Here is a 14,477-nt window from a genome sequence, read left to right as displayed (position 1 = left end):
AGGAGGCTTCGTAATGCAATCACTGCGCTGGTGAGGGCATGGCAGGAGCCTCTGATAGCAGCAGAAAGCAGTGGTGCAGCACCCAGGCAGTGGGGTGTTGGTGATGGCATCGGCTGTTACTGGCTTTACTGGTCTAACCCTGGTCAGCACTCAGGTAAATGGCACAAGCTCCACGTCCAGAGGGCTCCTGCTGCAGCCAGGGGTACATGGGAGGTTGGAAGAGGAGAAAGGCTTTGCAGGATGGGGTCTGAGCATCACCAAGCCCTCCATGCAGTGAGGGATACCCTCCTGTCACCATAGCCAGGGCTCACCTCAGCGCTTGGAATGGGAAAGGAGACAGAACAGAGCTGACACAAGAACCGGCATACACAGGGAAGGTTTATTCTCATCACTAATACCTGGGAAGGGGTTTGGAGGAACAAACTGAAATCATCTCCAGCCTAAGAGGAAAAGCTGGTTTATTTTCCTGCCATAAATACAGCCGTAAAGAAAACTAAACCACAAGAGCTGCTCCTCCCAAAGCCCACACGATTTCTCCATCTCCACCAGCGTGCGAAAACAGCTCTTCCCATTAAATAGAAGAGGATATTCCTTCACTCTGGGCCTACAGCCAGAACCAAAGCCTACTACAGCAGCCACGCGAAGGAAGGAAACAGAACACAACACCCAAACAAAACTACACCTCCTTCATAAAAAAGCGTAACTCAGTTCTTGCAAGTGCTCTGCTCAGAGCATCATTCCTGCCCCACAGCATGGGGCTGCAGGCCAACAGGACCTCAAGACAGCAGCAGTACACGAGTGAACAGGTCACTGGAGAGACGGGAAGGGGACATTCATTGCTGTGGTTGGTTGCAGAGCAGCAGGTACCTGCAGATGGACACTGGCAGCAGCCCACCCATTGGGGAGGGGGCAGAGCCCTGCTGCAGCCTCACCGAGGGAATCAGCAGCCTTCTTCCTGCCACCACCTCTTCCAGCAAAACAAGAGCCATGATGCCCAACACTGCTGGAAGCACATCTCTTCCTCAGGGCAGAACCAATACTGGTAGAGGTAGGGCTGAGCTTGCCCTTTTGGCAGCTCCAAGGGCTTCCAAAGCAGCCCCCTTTGCTATGGCTGTACCTTCAAGTGCCCGCACAACCACCCAGGTGATGGCTGGGGGCTTAGTTTGGATTGGTGGTACCCTACAGCCCCAAAAAGCATGGCACAAAGCTGGGTGCTGGTGAAAGGACCCATCCAGCGCCCAGGATGCTGCACCTTTGGGTCTGCAGGACACAGCAGCAGCAAGGAACTGCTCCCCTCCAGCTCATCTCGGAGCACAAGGGGAGCCTGACCACTATAACAGGCACAGGACACAGGGAACCAGAGACCAAACATGCTGCACATTGGCTCCCAGTGCCCAGGGGATGGGACTCACCTGCAGGTACTCAAGGTGTGGGCTGCACTCACCCGGGTTCAGCAGAGCCTCCATAAGAGGCTTCTTACATCAACCCCCACCTCTGCTCAGGCACGTTTTATTCAGGTAGAAAATGCTTTGTTTCCTCATAAAGTGCAAGAACTTTGCCTCTTACTCACTAGTCAACTAGAAGCATCGCCACCCTCTCATGGGAGCAGCACGTGGGTGAGGAACACCCTCCATATGGGAGCTCCCAGCGCACCAAGTCATTGCTCCTTCAGCAGCAGCTCCGGCTCAGCTATGGCTCTGTAGAGCATGAAGCCCATCTCATCGATTTCCTCTTCCAACAGCTCGCAGAAGAGGTTGATTTTGTGGTTGAAATAGGAAGGCAGGACCCCTTGCTCCAGGTAACCTACCAGCTCCTCCAGCACCTCCTGGAACCTCTCGGCAAGGCTTTCTTCTGCCCAGTCTGAACTGGTGGCACTGAGGTGAAGGATGGTGTGGGTCAAGGGGCTGCCACTCAGTTTGTGCAGGCTGGGATGGCTCTTGCAGATGCCGTTGAGGATGCGGAGGCAGTGCTGCCGAGCCCCAGCATCACCAGCATCCAGCTCCTTCACCTTCGCCACCTCTGCCTTGTAAAAGCTCTCAAGCCAGAGGTTCTCCACCAATCCTTCAGGAGGAGCAGCCAGAAGAACCTTGCCCTCCATTTCCACCACTGGGAAGAGGGTGATGCTCAGCTCGACCTGGTCGTGTTTGACTTCCAGCTTCAGCTCTTGGGATGCCACAACCGGGTGGATGATGCTCCCCAGCAGGCTGCCTATAGCAGGCCAGTTGATGGAGGCCACCAGCAGCTTGTGGAGGCTCTCATTGAGCACATTGGAGGAGAGGTACCGACCGACAATGAACCTGTCCCAAGGGCTGCACCCACGAGGGAAATACTCCAGATCAGTCCTCTTGATCATCCAGTACCGGGGGTTCCTCACCACGGTGTCCTCCCCTGGGATGAGGCTCCAGAGCGCCGTGTCAAGGACCATGGGCAGCATGATGTGGATGTGATCGGCTGCCAGAGCCCCGAGGCCATCGAGCAGGGCACCGCTGAGGAAGAGGTTTCCAAAGGGCAGCTCCGGGCACTTGCTCCGCAGGAACCTCTGGAGCTGGGTGCAGATGCTCCTGCCCAGCTGCGGGGCGAGGGATGCTTCCACCTCCGGTACAGCCAGACGGCTGCTGTAGTGCGAGAGGAGCTTCTCCTGCAGCGTGAGGCAGTGCCGAGGGATGGATTCGACCTGAGGAGGCTCCAGAGGGATAGAGCAGACCCTGGGCTCTGTGAGCAGGGGATGGGGCAGAGGGAAAGGAGAAGTCATGACCCTGAGCAGATAACCCGCAACCAACAGCTTCTGCCATAGCCAAGGGGGAGGCACAAACTGGGTGCCCAGCTTCCACCCCACCCCTCTGGGTATGAGGGTGGCCAAGATGCCACCACCAAGCCTTCTGAGGTTAAAAGCACTTCTCAGCTAAGGCAGAGCCCAAATTAACCCCAAAACCCAGCAGTGTCCAGCCTCGCACCCAGGTAGAGATGGACAGAGCAGGCAAAGGGCTCGCTGCCACTGTCCCTACAGCCTCAGTCCCTCTAAGCCTGCTCCAGCCTGCCCTAATCCTCCAAACAACCCCGCTCCGGGTCTGGTATCTGCTTTCCCACTTGGAACAACGCTTTGCAGGCGGAGCGGGACAAGGCAGCCTTTGTCTGCAGCAGCTCCCGATGGCACCTTCCTGTAGGCAGAGCTGACCCAGAAACCAGCACAGCTCCAGAGGAAACAAAGCCCCCACCACGCCGAGACACCCGGGATGGTATCGGCCATGCATTGCCTAAAATAGGGCTGCGGCTCGGGATCCTCCCCAGCAGGGCAGGCTCGGCTTTCCGGACACCCAGCTAAAAATAACACGGAGCTTCCACACCACGGGCACAGCCGGCCCGGAGCACACCAAGGTGATCCCTCCTGACCACGGTGCGAGCCACACGCACCCCATGAGCCTCACCCGGTGCTAGTGGCTGGGCCGGGGAGAGCAGGGGCTCGCTGAGGTCTTCCCTTCTCTGCTTCTTGGCGGGTTTCGGTGCTGCTTTGATCAAGGCCAGGTCCTGCCAGCTCTCCTCCAGGGTCTTCTGCTCCGCTTTGGGATCGCCCTCATCGGGAGGGCTGGTGGCTCGGTCTATGAGCTGCAGGGAAGGGAAGCGCACGGGGATGAGTTATCGGCTTTGTGCCACTTCCCCACTGTCACACCCTGAACCAAGGGGGACACCAGCCCCTTTAGTACATGCACAGGGAGACACAGCCTCATAGGCAAAAACTGAGGGAATTTATTTAGGGAATAGAATTTCAGGAATTACGTAATTTAGGGAACAATAAAGGGGCAGGTTTGCTTCCTATAGATTTCAACTGGAAAACAATCAGGTTTCCAAAGACGAATTGAACCCAAGGTGCCTCTCCGGCTGGAATACTAGATCCCAAATGGGTGCTGCTCCAGGAAAATGGGGTGTCCCTGTCCCCACAGGATGGGAGCAGGCAGCTCCATTGCCATGGCATTGCACCGTACTCAAGGGATTATCCAAGGAGCTCTGGAGCTGGGGAGCAGAGCACCTCATCCTCCCCATCGCTGAGCCCCAACGATGCCCACATCACCCTCACCCTCTTGACAGCCAACGTGGCGATGGCGAGCACGGCCGCCCCGGTGACGCCTAGCACCAGCCTGGCATTGGCCAACAGCACATCGAGGACGCTGCCCAGCCCGTTGTCCTCCTGCCGCTTACTCCGCCGGCGCATGAAGTCACCCATGGCGACCCTATGGAGGGAGAAGGAGAAGCAGTGAGTGGTCACCCTGAACCGGGAATTGCCTCCCGGTAGGGAACGGGGAGAGGATTCCACCGGCCCCACGGAGCCCATCCCGCTGCTCACCTCCACCCAAAGGCTCCCGCTGCCGGGTGCGCCGGAGGAGCAAGGGTCACGGCGGGGAGCGCTCACCGGGGAAGGGCCGCCCGCTCCTCACCCAGCCCCAGCGCAGCCGCCTCGGGGGGAACCGGCACCGCTGGGAAGGGGCCGAGGGGAGCCGGTACCGCGGGGGGAGCCCCCGGGGGCAGGCAGGGACCGGTCCGCTCAGAGCCCCGAAGGGCCCAAGGGCAGGACCGGGGTCCGACCGGCCCTGCCCGCACTCACCGCGCGCTGCCGGCGCGCCCTAAGAGCCCCCCGGCTCCGACCCCAGCCAATAGGAGTGCGGCGCGGCCCCGGCTCCGCCCAATCGCGCTCGGAAGCAGAACCTGGCTCCGCCCACAGCCCGGAGAAACGTCACCGCCGGGGCGGGGCTTGGAGGAGGAGGAGGGGCGTGGTCAGGCGGGGCGGGGCGCCGCAGGGTCCCTCCGCCCTTCCGCCGCCAGCGCAGCCATGGCGGCCACCGGGGTCCTGCCCTTCGTGCGCGGCGTCGACCTCAGCGGCAACGACTTCAAGGTGCGGGGGGCCCGGGGGGGATCGCGGGGACAGCCCGGGCCCAGGCCCCGAGGGAGCCCGGGGACCGCGGGGCTCTGTCAGGCCCGGCCCCGCCCCGCCGGCTCACATCAGCCCCCCCCAGCCCTGGCTCCCTGGGGATCCCCGGTCCCCAATCCCATAGGATTAACCGAGCCCCGCTCTCCAGTGCCTAACCCCGTAGGACTGAGTGATCCCGGTTCCCCAGCTGCCAGGCCCGTAGGATTGAAGGATCACAGCTCCCCAGATGCCAGTCCCATAGAACTGGGTGATCCCGGTTCTCCAGTTCCCAATCCCATAGGACTCTGTGATCTCACCCCACACTTCCCAGTGCCATAGGACTGAGTGATCCCACCCTCCAGCTCCCAATTTTACAGGACCAGTCAATCCCAATCCCACAGGACTGGGCAATCCCACCCTCCAGCTCCCAGTCCCACAGGACCAGTCAATCCCCATTCCCAATACCATAAAACTGAGCAATCCCACCTTCCCAGCTCCTAATCCCATAGGACCAGTCAATCCCCATTCCCAATCCTATAGGACCGCGCAATCCCACCCTCCAGCTCCTAATCCCATAGGACCAGTCAATCCCCATTCCCAATCCTATAGGACCGCGCAATCCCACCCTCCAGCTCCTAATCCCATAGGACCAGTCAATCCCCATTCCCAATACCATAAAACTGAGCAATCCCACCCTCCAACTCCTAATCCCATAGGACCAGTCAATCCCCATTCCCAATCCTATAGGACCACGCAATCCCACCCTCCAGCTCCCAATCATATAGACATGGGCAACCCCAGACCCTCCAACCACACAGAGCCACTCAGCTTGAGCTTCCCAGATGCTCACCCCATGGAACAGCCGCTGTTCCCATCCTCATCCTCCTCTTCCTCGCAGGGCGGATACTTCCCGGAGCACGTGAAGGCGATGACGAGCCTGCGCTGGCTGAAGCTGAACCGCACGGGGCTCTGCTACCTGCCCGAGGAGCTCGCTGCCCTCCAGAAGCTGGTGAGCGGCACCTTTCCAGCCGGGAATGGGGCTCCATGGGGTCAGACGGGGCCCTGCGAGGCAGAGCCAGGAGCTTGGTGCCTGCCAGCCTCGTGGCTCATCGGCGGATGCTCTGGTGTCTAATAATAGGGCTGAGCAATGATGTGTGGTTGAAATCGGATGCAGGAGCTGGTAGGAGTAGGGTTGAGACAGGCTTGGGCTCGGTTTCACCTTGTTTTCCTAGGAAACCAGAAGAAAACCCATGCTTGGCTCCTCTGCCCTTTAATAGAAGGGAAGGGTGAAGGTTTGGTAAGGGGGAAATTAAGGTTTTGAGGCTTGTTTTCCCTCTCCGTTTGGACATAAAGAGCAATAGCAGGCAGCCGCCTGGCTCTGCTTTTTGGGTGGCCCTTGGTGGAGTCAGCGGCTGAGGTTTGCTTTGGTGGTGCCCTGCATCATTGTGGGCATCATTAAATCAGTGTCAGGCAAACACAACCCTTTCAATGCTGCCAAAGGTCCTTGTCACCGTTTCGGGTGCCGCTGAGCTGGTTTGTGACAGCACCCATAGCCCTGCAGCAGCGCCGGGGCGTCTCAGGTCTGCCCCTATGAACTGTGCGTGCATTGGTACCAACCAGTTTGGGACTGGGAGCATCCCAGCGGCCTTGTGTGGGACAGGGCTGAGCTCATCCCAAGCTCCCCCCCCGCAACATTCCTGGGATCGAGGAGCACCCCCATTGGTGGTGGGGACCTGGTTCCTCTCCGTGCTCACTGATGCTTCCCTCCAGGAACACCTCTCCGTGAGCCACAACAGCCTCACCACGCTCCATGGGGAGCTCTCCGGCCTTCCCTGCCTCCGGGTGAGTGCCCCCCTCATTCATCCCACCAGCATCAACGTGTCCCCAGGCACCTCCTGGCCAGCCCCTAGCTCAGGGGACACACAAGGATCGTGCCCGGCCACCCCAGGGGGGTTCAGCAGCCATGGAGCAGGCTGGTGGCTGCAGTGGGTGCCTCTTGTTCCCCTTTCAAGGCCATCGTGGCTCGTGCAAACAGCCTGAAGAACTCGGGGGTCCCTGATGACATCTTCCAGCTGGATGATCTCTCGGTGCTGGTAGGTTTGGAGCATCCTTGGCTAAAGCAGGAGCCACCTCAGACTCCTGGGTCCTGTTCGTGCTCCTCAGTGGCCCCTCATGCTCCATGAGCAGTAAAGGTGCAGGCAGGAAATCAGACACCGTTTGATGTTTCAGTGCCCAGACCATAACTACATCCCCCACAGGAGCTCCTGTATCCTTTCATCACCAGTCCTGATTACCCTATGGCATAGATAAACCTATGGTGTAGATAACTCTATGGCATAAATATCCCTATGGTGTAGATATCCCTATGGCGTAGATACCCCTATGGCGTAGATACCCCTATGGCGTAGATACCCCTATGGCGTAGATACCCCTCTGGCGTAGATAACCCTATGGCATAGATACCCCTATGGCGTAGATAACTCTATGGCGTAGACAACCCTGTGGAGTAGACAACCCTATGGCGTATATATCCCTATGGCGTAGATAACCCCGTGGCGTAGATAACCCCGTGGCGTAGATAACCCTATAGCAATGCCTGATGCTGTGTCCAGGTTCCCCGTGTGCTCATCCAGCTCCTGCACCAATCCACAGGGCAAGGCCCAGTGTGGGGTAGGCAGGAGATGCCCCTGCAGATGCCCCTTGGTCCTCAGGTGGTGGCGGCTGGATGTGGGCAGGGGGTGATGCCTCCTTTGCTCTCCCGTTGCTCCAGGACCTGAGCTACAACCAGCTCACGGAGTGTCCCCGGGAGCTGGAGAACGCCAAGAACATGCTGGTCCTCAACCTCGGCCACAACAGGTAGGTCCAAGGCCATGGCCACCTCCATCCCTCACTCCACATCCTGCTCTCTGCCCTTCTTTAAGGGAGCCCTAACGCAGGTCCCAAGCAGCCCTAAAGCCCCTCATCTCCCCCCAGCATCGAGACCATCCCCAACCAGCTCTTCATCAACCTGACGGACCTGCTCTACCTCGACCTGAGCGACAACAAGCTGGAGAGCCTCCCTCCGCAGATGCGACGCCTGGTTCACCTCCAGACCCTCGTCCTCAACAACAACCCCCTCCTGCACGCGCAGCTCCGGTACGTCCCGGTTATCCCAGGCTGCATCCCGCCGTGCCGGGTGCCTGCTCCAAGCCCTGACGCTGTCTCCCGGTTCCGTGCTCCGCAGGCAGCTCCCGGCGATGACGGCCCTGCAGACCCTCCACCTTAGGAACACGCAGCGCACCCTGAGCAACCTGCCCACCAGCCTCGAGGGCTTGGTCAACCTGGCAGGTAGGAGTGGGGCACTCAGCCCCACGGGGCCTCCTTCTCCATGGGTCCACGGTGTGACCCCCCGTTGTCTTCCATCAGACGTGGACCTGTCCTGCAATGACCTCAGCCGTGTCCCCGAGTGCCTCTACACGTTGGGGAGCCTGCGGCGCCTCAACCTCAGCAGCAACCAGATCATGGAGTTATCCCTCTGCATCGACCAATGGACCCAACTGGAGACCCTCAACCTGTCCCGCAACCAGCTCACCTCCCTGCCTGTACGTCCCTGCCTGCGTGTGGCGTCCCTGCCCGTCCGGAACCGTTGTGTTCTCCCTCATCCCCCGCCATCTCCTCCTTCCCCAGTCGGCCATCTGTAAGCTGAGCAAGCTGAAGAAGATATACCTGAACTCCAACAAGCTGGACTTCGACGGGATCCCCTCGGGCATCGGGAAGCTGGTGAACCTTGAGGAGTTCATGGCAGCCAACAACAACCTGGAGCTCATCCCCGAGAGCCTGTGCAGGTAGGGAACGCGGAGCCTGTGTGGTGCCGCGGGGTCGCTTCGCCTTGGTCCTTCCCCATCGTCTCTGTGTCCCGTAGGTGCTCCAAGCTGAGGAAGCTGGTGCTGAACAAGAACCGCCTGGTGACGCTGCCGGAGGCCATCCACTTCCTGACGGATGTGGAGGTGAGAGCCCAGCGTTCCTCCACCTCAAGCTGGGTCCATCACAGCCCCAGCGTGTCGCTGGGATCTGTAGGGTGGGATGGGATGAGGTGAGGACAGGGGTGTTTGGGACCGATCCGTGCAGTGTGGCGCACGGCTCAGCGCAGGCAGGTGATGGATTTGGGGCTCCCCTCACCTCACTGAGGACCAGCGTCCCACCCCACATCCTCAGCGTCCCTATGAGCCCATAGAATGCTTTGAGCTGGAAAGGACCCTAAGATCACCCAGCTCCAACCCGTGGGCAGGGGCACCTCACCCTGGACCACATCACCCAAGGCACGGGCTCTGATGCTTCGGAGCAGTGAGCGATCCCGTCCCTCTTTGTCAGATCCTGGACGTGCGCGAAAACCCCAACCTGGTGATGCCCCCGAAGCCGCTGGATCAGACCTCGGAGTGGTACAACATCGACTTCTCCCTCCAGAACCAGCTCCGCTTGGCCGGAGCCTCCCCGGCCACCGTGGCAGCCGCCGCAGCAGGTCCGGGCCATGGGGCCGTGCCCCACACTCAAGGCAATGGGTGTAACGGGTGCCCCGGCTGCCTCTCACCCCATCCCCATGTCCCCAGGGAGCGGCACCAAGGACCCGCTGGCGCGCAAGATGCGGCTCCGGCGGCGCAAGGACTCTGCCCAGGACGACCAAGCCAAGCAGGTGCTGAAGGGGATGTCGGATGTGGCCCAGGAGAAGAACAAGAAGATCGAGGTAGGGTTTGGGGTAGGAAAAGGGACCCCGAGCATCGGGGACCCGGTTGCCTCCCATTTAGTGACCTGTCCCCATCCCCTACAGGAGGCTGGGGAGGCGAAGGCGCCCGACCTGAAGACGCGCCGCTGGGATCAGGGCTTGGAGAAGCCGCAGTTGGATTACTCGGAGTTCTTCAGTGAGGATGTGGGGCAGCTGCCCGGCCTCTGCGTGTGGCAGATCGAGAACTTCGTGCCCACGCTGGTGGATGAGGCTTTCCATGGGAAGTTCTATGAGGCTGACTGCTACATCGTGCTCAAGGTACCTGGGGAGCACCAGCGGTGCCTCGCATCCCCAGCCTGGCTGTCGCGTCTGGTGCCCCATCCCATCTCACCCCTTGTCCTTCCCCAGACCTTCCTGGATGAGAACGGCTCCCTCAACTGGGAGATCTATTACTGGATCGGGCAGGAGGCCACGCTGGATAAGAAGGCTTGTTCTGCCATCCACGCTGTCAACCTCCGCAACTACCTGGGGGCCGAGTGCCGCAGCATCCGGGAGGAGATGGGGGATGAGAGTGATGAGTTCCTCCAGGTGAGGCTGACCCCTCGCTCCCCATAGCCCCCAGCGCTGCATCTCCCATCCTCACCTCTTCCCGGTCCCCAGGTCTTTGACAATGACATCTCCTACATTGAGGGGGGCACAGCCAGCGGGTTCTTCACTGTTGAGGACACTCAGTACATCACCAGGTACCACTGGGGCCAGCGGCTGCGGGGATGCGTGGGGCAGGCAGTGCCCCACATCCCACCACGGCTGTTTCTCCTCCAGGCTGTACCGTGTCTATGGGAAGAAGAACGTCAAGCTGGAGCCGGTGGCACTGAAAGGGACATCGCTGGACCCTCGGTGAGCGCGTCCCTGTGGAGGGACAGGGCGCTGGGATAACACCCAGGGCATCAGAGCTGCCTCTCTGGGGTGGAAATCGGCCATTCCAGCACTTTCCTACAAGGATGTGGGTCCGAACCCTGCTCCACAAGGACCCCAGGGTGGGGGGATGCTGATGGACCCCACTCTTTCCCAGTTATCCTCATCTCTGCATCCTTCAGGTTCGTCTTCCTCCTGGACCACGGCCTCAACCTCTTCGTGTGGCGCGGGGCCCAGGCCACGCTGAGCAGCACCACCAAGGCCAGGTAGGGCTGGTTGTGGGGCTGGGGGTGCAGGACCCCCCCCCACTTCCCATCTCACCCGTTCCGCCCACAGGCTCTTTGCTGAGAAGATCAACAAGAACGAGCGGAAGGGCAAGGCGGAGATCACGCTGCTCACACAGGGCCAGGAGACCCCCGACTTCTGGGAAGCACTTGGGGGGCAGCCCGAGGAGATCCGGCCCTGTGTCCCCGATGACTTCCAGCCCCACAAGCCCAAGCTGTACAAGGTGAGGAGCTGCTGTCCGTGGGGCTGTTGGTGTCCCCAGGACCCTGCAGCACTCCTCACCCATGTCCCTATCCCTTTCCATAGGTTGGCCTGGGTCTGGGCTACCTGGAGCTGCCCCAGATCAACTACAAGCTCTCAGTGGAGCACAAGAAGAGGCTGAAGGCTGATCTGATGCCGGAGATGCGCCTGGTAGGATGGGTTCTCCCAGTCTGACCAGTGGGACTGGTTTCATGCCCCCTCTGCCTCCAGCAGTGCCCTGGGAGAGGCAGGTTCAGCCAGCAGCGCCCGCGTGGGGATGCTCTGCTCTTCCTGGCTGGGTCTGTGGGATCAAGCAGGGTGTTCTCCAGGCAGGGAATCCCATGGATGCCTCACCCCCCTTTATTCCCTGCGGTGCCCTCAGCTCCAGAGCCTGCTGGACACCAAGAGCGTGTACATCCTGGACTGCTGGTCCGACGTCTTCATCTGGATCGGGAGGAAGTCCTCACGGTTGGTGCGGGCGGCAGCGCTGAAGCTGAGCCAGGAGCTGTGCGGGATGCTGCACCGGCCCAAGCACGCCATGGTCACCAGGAACCTGGAGGGCACCGAGTGCCAGGTAGGGCAGCAGGGACAGGGGGGAGCTCCTCGGATGGGGTGCCGGGTGCCGAAAGGGCGCTGCGGGTGCTTTACCTCCTCTGTTTAGGTGTTCAAGTCCAAGTTCAAGAACTGGGATGATGTCCTGCGCGTGGATTACACCCGCAACGCTGAGTCGGTGCTGCAGGAGGGTGGTCTCGCTGGGAAGGTCCGTAAGGATGCTGAGAAGAAGGATCAGATGAAGGCCGACCTCACGGCGCTCTTCCTGCCCCGACAGCCACCCATGCCCCTGAGCGAGGTAGGGCTGGGGACCATCCCCTGCGTCCCCCCCCATTGTGCTGGGCTGATGGAGGGACTGATGGAGCCCGTGGGGCCACAGGCAGAGCAGCTGATGGAGGAGTGGAACGAGGACCTGGATGGAATGGAGGGCTTCGTGCTGGAGGGCAAGAAATTCGCTCGCCTGCCCGAGGAGGAGTTTGGCCACTTCCATACCCACGACTGCTACGTCTTCCTCTGCAGGTGACACCCAGCTTGTCCCTTCTGTGGGGCTGCTGGACCCACATCTCCCTGCCCAGACCCCCGACCTGCCCCATCCCTCACATCACCGCCTGTTCCTGCCCTCAGGTACTGGGTACCGGTGGAGTATGAGGAGGAGGAGGAGAAGAAGAAGAAGGGAGAAGGCAAAGGGGAGGAGGACGGGGAGGAGGAAGAGGAGGAGAGGCAGCCGGAGGAAGACTTCCAGTGCATCGTCTACTTCTGGCAGGGCCGGGAGGCCTCCAACATGGGCTGGCTCACCTTCACCTTCAGCCTGCAGAAGAAGTTCGAGAGCCTCTTCCCCGGCAAGCTGGAGGTGATGCTGCTATGGGCAGAGGGATGCAGCTGGGGTCCGGGGCTGTGGTTTGGGGGTGCCCGTGTCCCTGCTGACACCCACCCCTCGTGCAGGTCGTGCGCATGACCCAGCAGCAGGAGAACCCCAAGTTCCTGTCGCACTTCAAGAGGAGGTTCCTCATCCACCGGGGCAAGAGGAAGGACAGGGCCAGCCCGCCCCAGCCCAGCCTCTACCACATCCGCACCAACGGCGGGGCCCTCTGCACCAGGTCAGCCCTGCTTGGGGCAGGGTGCTGCTCCGGGATGGAGCACCCATGGGTGCCGATGGGCACAATGGCCTCACCTCTCACTCACTGCATCCCATGGGTTCCTTTTCTAGGTGCATCCAGATCAACACAGACGCCGGGCTGCTCAACTCGGAGTTCTGCTTCATCCTCAAGGTACTGCCCATGGAGGAGCATCCTCAGGGATGCTCGGCTGCTTCTCCTCCTCCCTGTTTGGATATCCCTGACTCCGTGTTCCCCCAGGTGCCCTTTGAGAGCACAGACAACCAGGGCATCGTCTATACCTGGGTGGGGAGGGCAGCTGACCCGGACGAGGCCAAATTGGCCGAGGACATCATGAACCACATGTTTGATGACTCCTACAGCAAGCAGGTGAGCGGTGGGAGTAAAGGGGGCTTGGTACCGGCTTACCTGGGTGGCAACAGCCACTGGGGCAGGGGACGGTGATGCTCAGCCCTGTCCCCGTCCTTGCAGGTGATCAATGAGGGAGAAGAGCCTGAAAACTTCTTCTGGGTGGGCATCGGGAGCCAGAAGCCTTATGATGAAGATGCTGAATATATGAAGCACTCCCGGCTCTTCAGGTGGGTCCTGGTGCAGGAGGGGCTGCCAAGGGCTCAGAGCTCCTGACGTACCCAGGGCATGGCTCCTGTGGCAAGCAAACCCCTCTGCCAGCTTTGTCCATCATCCAGCTGAATGAGAGCTGCTCCATCACATCCCCTCCTTCTGCCTGAGCTGAGCCCTTACAAACTCATGCCTTCGGTGCGGTCCCATCCGGCTCTCTCCGCAGGTGCTCCAACGAGAAGGGATATTTCTCCGTGTCAGAGAAGTGCTCGGATTTCTGCCAGGATGACCTGGCCGACGACGACATCATGCTGCTGGACAACGGGCGCGAGGTGATGCGGGGCTCTTCGGGGCCGGGTCTGCCGGGGGCTCCATCGGCTCATCCCGGCTCCACATCCTTGTCACGGTCTTCCAATACCTAAAGGGGCTGCAGGAAAGCTGGAGAGGGGCTTTGGGCAAGGGCCTGTAGGGACAGGCCAAGGGGAATGGCTTGAACCTGCCCGAGGGGAGATGGAGATGAGCTCTTAGGCAGAAGCTCTTCCCTGTGGATGGGGCTTGGAGCAAGCTGCTCCAGTGGAAGGGGTCCCTGCTTGGAGCTGGATGAGCTTTAAGGTCCCTTCCAACCCGAACCATTCCGTGCTTCCTTCCCCCAGGTCTACATGTGGGTGGGCACCCAGACCAGCCAAGTGGAGATCAAGCTGAGCCTCAAGGCGTGCCAGGTAAGGCTTGCTCCTGCTGGGGGAGCATTTGGGCCTCTCCAGCCCATGGGGCCCTGCTCCAGCCCCAGAGATGAGTCGGAGACCCCCACGGCTGTGCTGTGCCCCAGGTCTACATCCAGCACATGCGCTCCAAGGACCCCACGCATCCCCGCAAGCTCCGGCTGGTGCGGAAGGGCAACGAGCCCTGGCCCTTCACCCGCTGCTTCCATGCCTGGAGTGTCTTCCGCAAGCCCCCCGCTTAAGGACCACTTCTGTGTGTCCCCCCCCCAACTTCTCCCAGCACCGGGCGCAGCTCAGCCCCTTCCTGAGGGCTGGATGGGGCCGTGTGGGTCCATGTTACAGATCAGTGCTGAGAGTGGTAGCCAGGTTTGGGTGGGAGGATGCTTTGCTTCAGTACTGGGGGGGGGCTGTTCGCTGGCACAGCCCTTTGGTGTCACATCAATAAATGCTGCACTTCTCACCCCAAGACTGTGCCCATCTCACTCCCAAGGGGG

At 60.6% G+C, this 14,477-nt stretch overlaps 2 protein-coding genes across 2 annotated transcripts; one reads left to right on the top strand and one right to left on the bottom strand.

Moving 5' to 3' along the window:
- Window positions 1-360: 360 nt before the first annotated feature.
- Window positions 361-4,575, bottom strand: MIEF2 (mitochondrial elongation factor 2). The gene is made up of 4 exons (XM_065684698.1): window positions 4,340-4,575; window positions 4,073-4,226; window positions 3,426-3,603; window positions 361-2,712 (listed from the first exon to the last, which is right to left on the bottom strand). Exons 2-4 carry the CDS (start codon window positions 4,217-4,219, stop codon window positions 1,658-1,660), a joined length of 1,380 nt encoding a protein of 459 aa, XP_065540770.1. The 5' UTR covers window positions 4,220-4,226; window positions 4,340-4,575; the 3' UTR covers window positions 361-1,657.
- Window positions 4,576-4,759: 184 nt separating this feature from the next.
- Window positions 4,760-14,449, top strand: FLII (FLII actin remodeling protein). The gene is made up of 30 exons (XM_065684688.1): window positions 4,760-4,885; window positions 5,799-5,909; window positions 6,671-6,742; window positions 6,913-6,993; window positions 7,671-7,756; window positions 7,874-8,035; window positions 8,124-8,227; window positions 8,306-8,481; window positions 8,567-8,724; window positions 8,802-8,886; window positions 9,251-9,398; window positions 9,487-9,620; window positions 9,705-9,917; window positions 10,008-10,187; window positions 10,260-10,342; window positions 10,422-10,496; window positions 10,697-10,780; window positions 10,851-11,022; window positions 11,106-11,210; window positions 11,422-11,613; window positions 11,701-11,889; window positions 11,971-12,110; window positions 12,216-12,441; window positions 12,534-12,688; window positions 12,799-12,859; window positions 12,947-13,075; window positions 13,178-13,284; window positions 13,491-13,596; window positions 13,918-13,983; window positions 14,091-14,449. The coding sequence occupies exons 1-30, from the start codon at window positions 4,823-4,825 to the stop codon at window positions 14,223-14,225; spliced, it is 3,798 nt and encodes a 1,265-aa protein (XP_065540760.1). The 5' UTR covers window positions 4,760-4,822; the 3' UTR covers window positions 14,226-14,449.
- The last annotated feature ends 28 nt before the right edge of the window (window positions 14,450-14,477 follow it).

The sequence above is a fragment of the Lathamus discolor genome, chromosome 6 (genome assembly GCF_037157495.1).
Source record: "Lathamus discolor isolate bLatDis1 chromosome 6, bLatDis1.hap1, whole genome shotgun sequence".
Lineage (NCBI taxonomy): Eukaryota > Metazoa > Chordata > Aves > Psittaciformes > Psittacidae > Lathamus > Lathamus discolor.
Note: the sequence above shows the minus strand (reverse complement) of the source record. Positions and strands in the feature narration are given on the sequence as shown.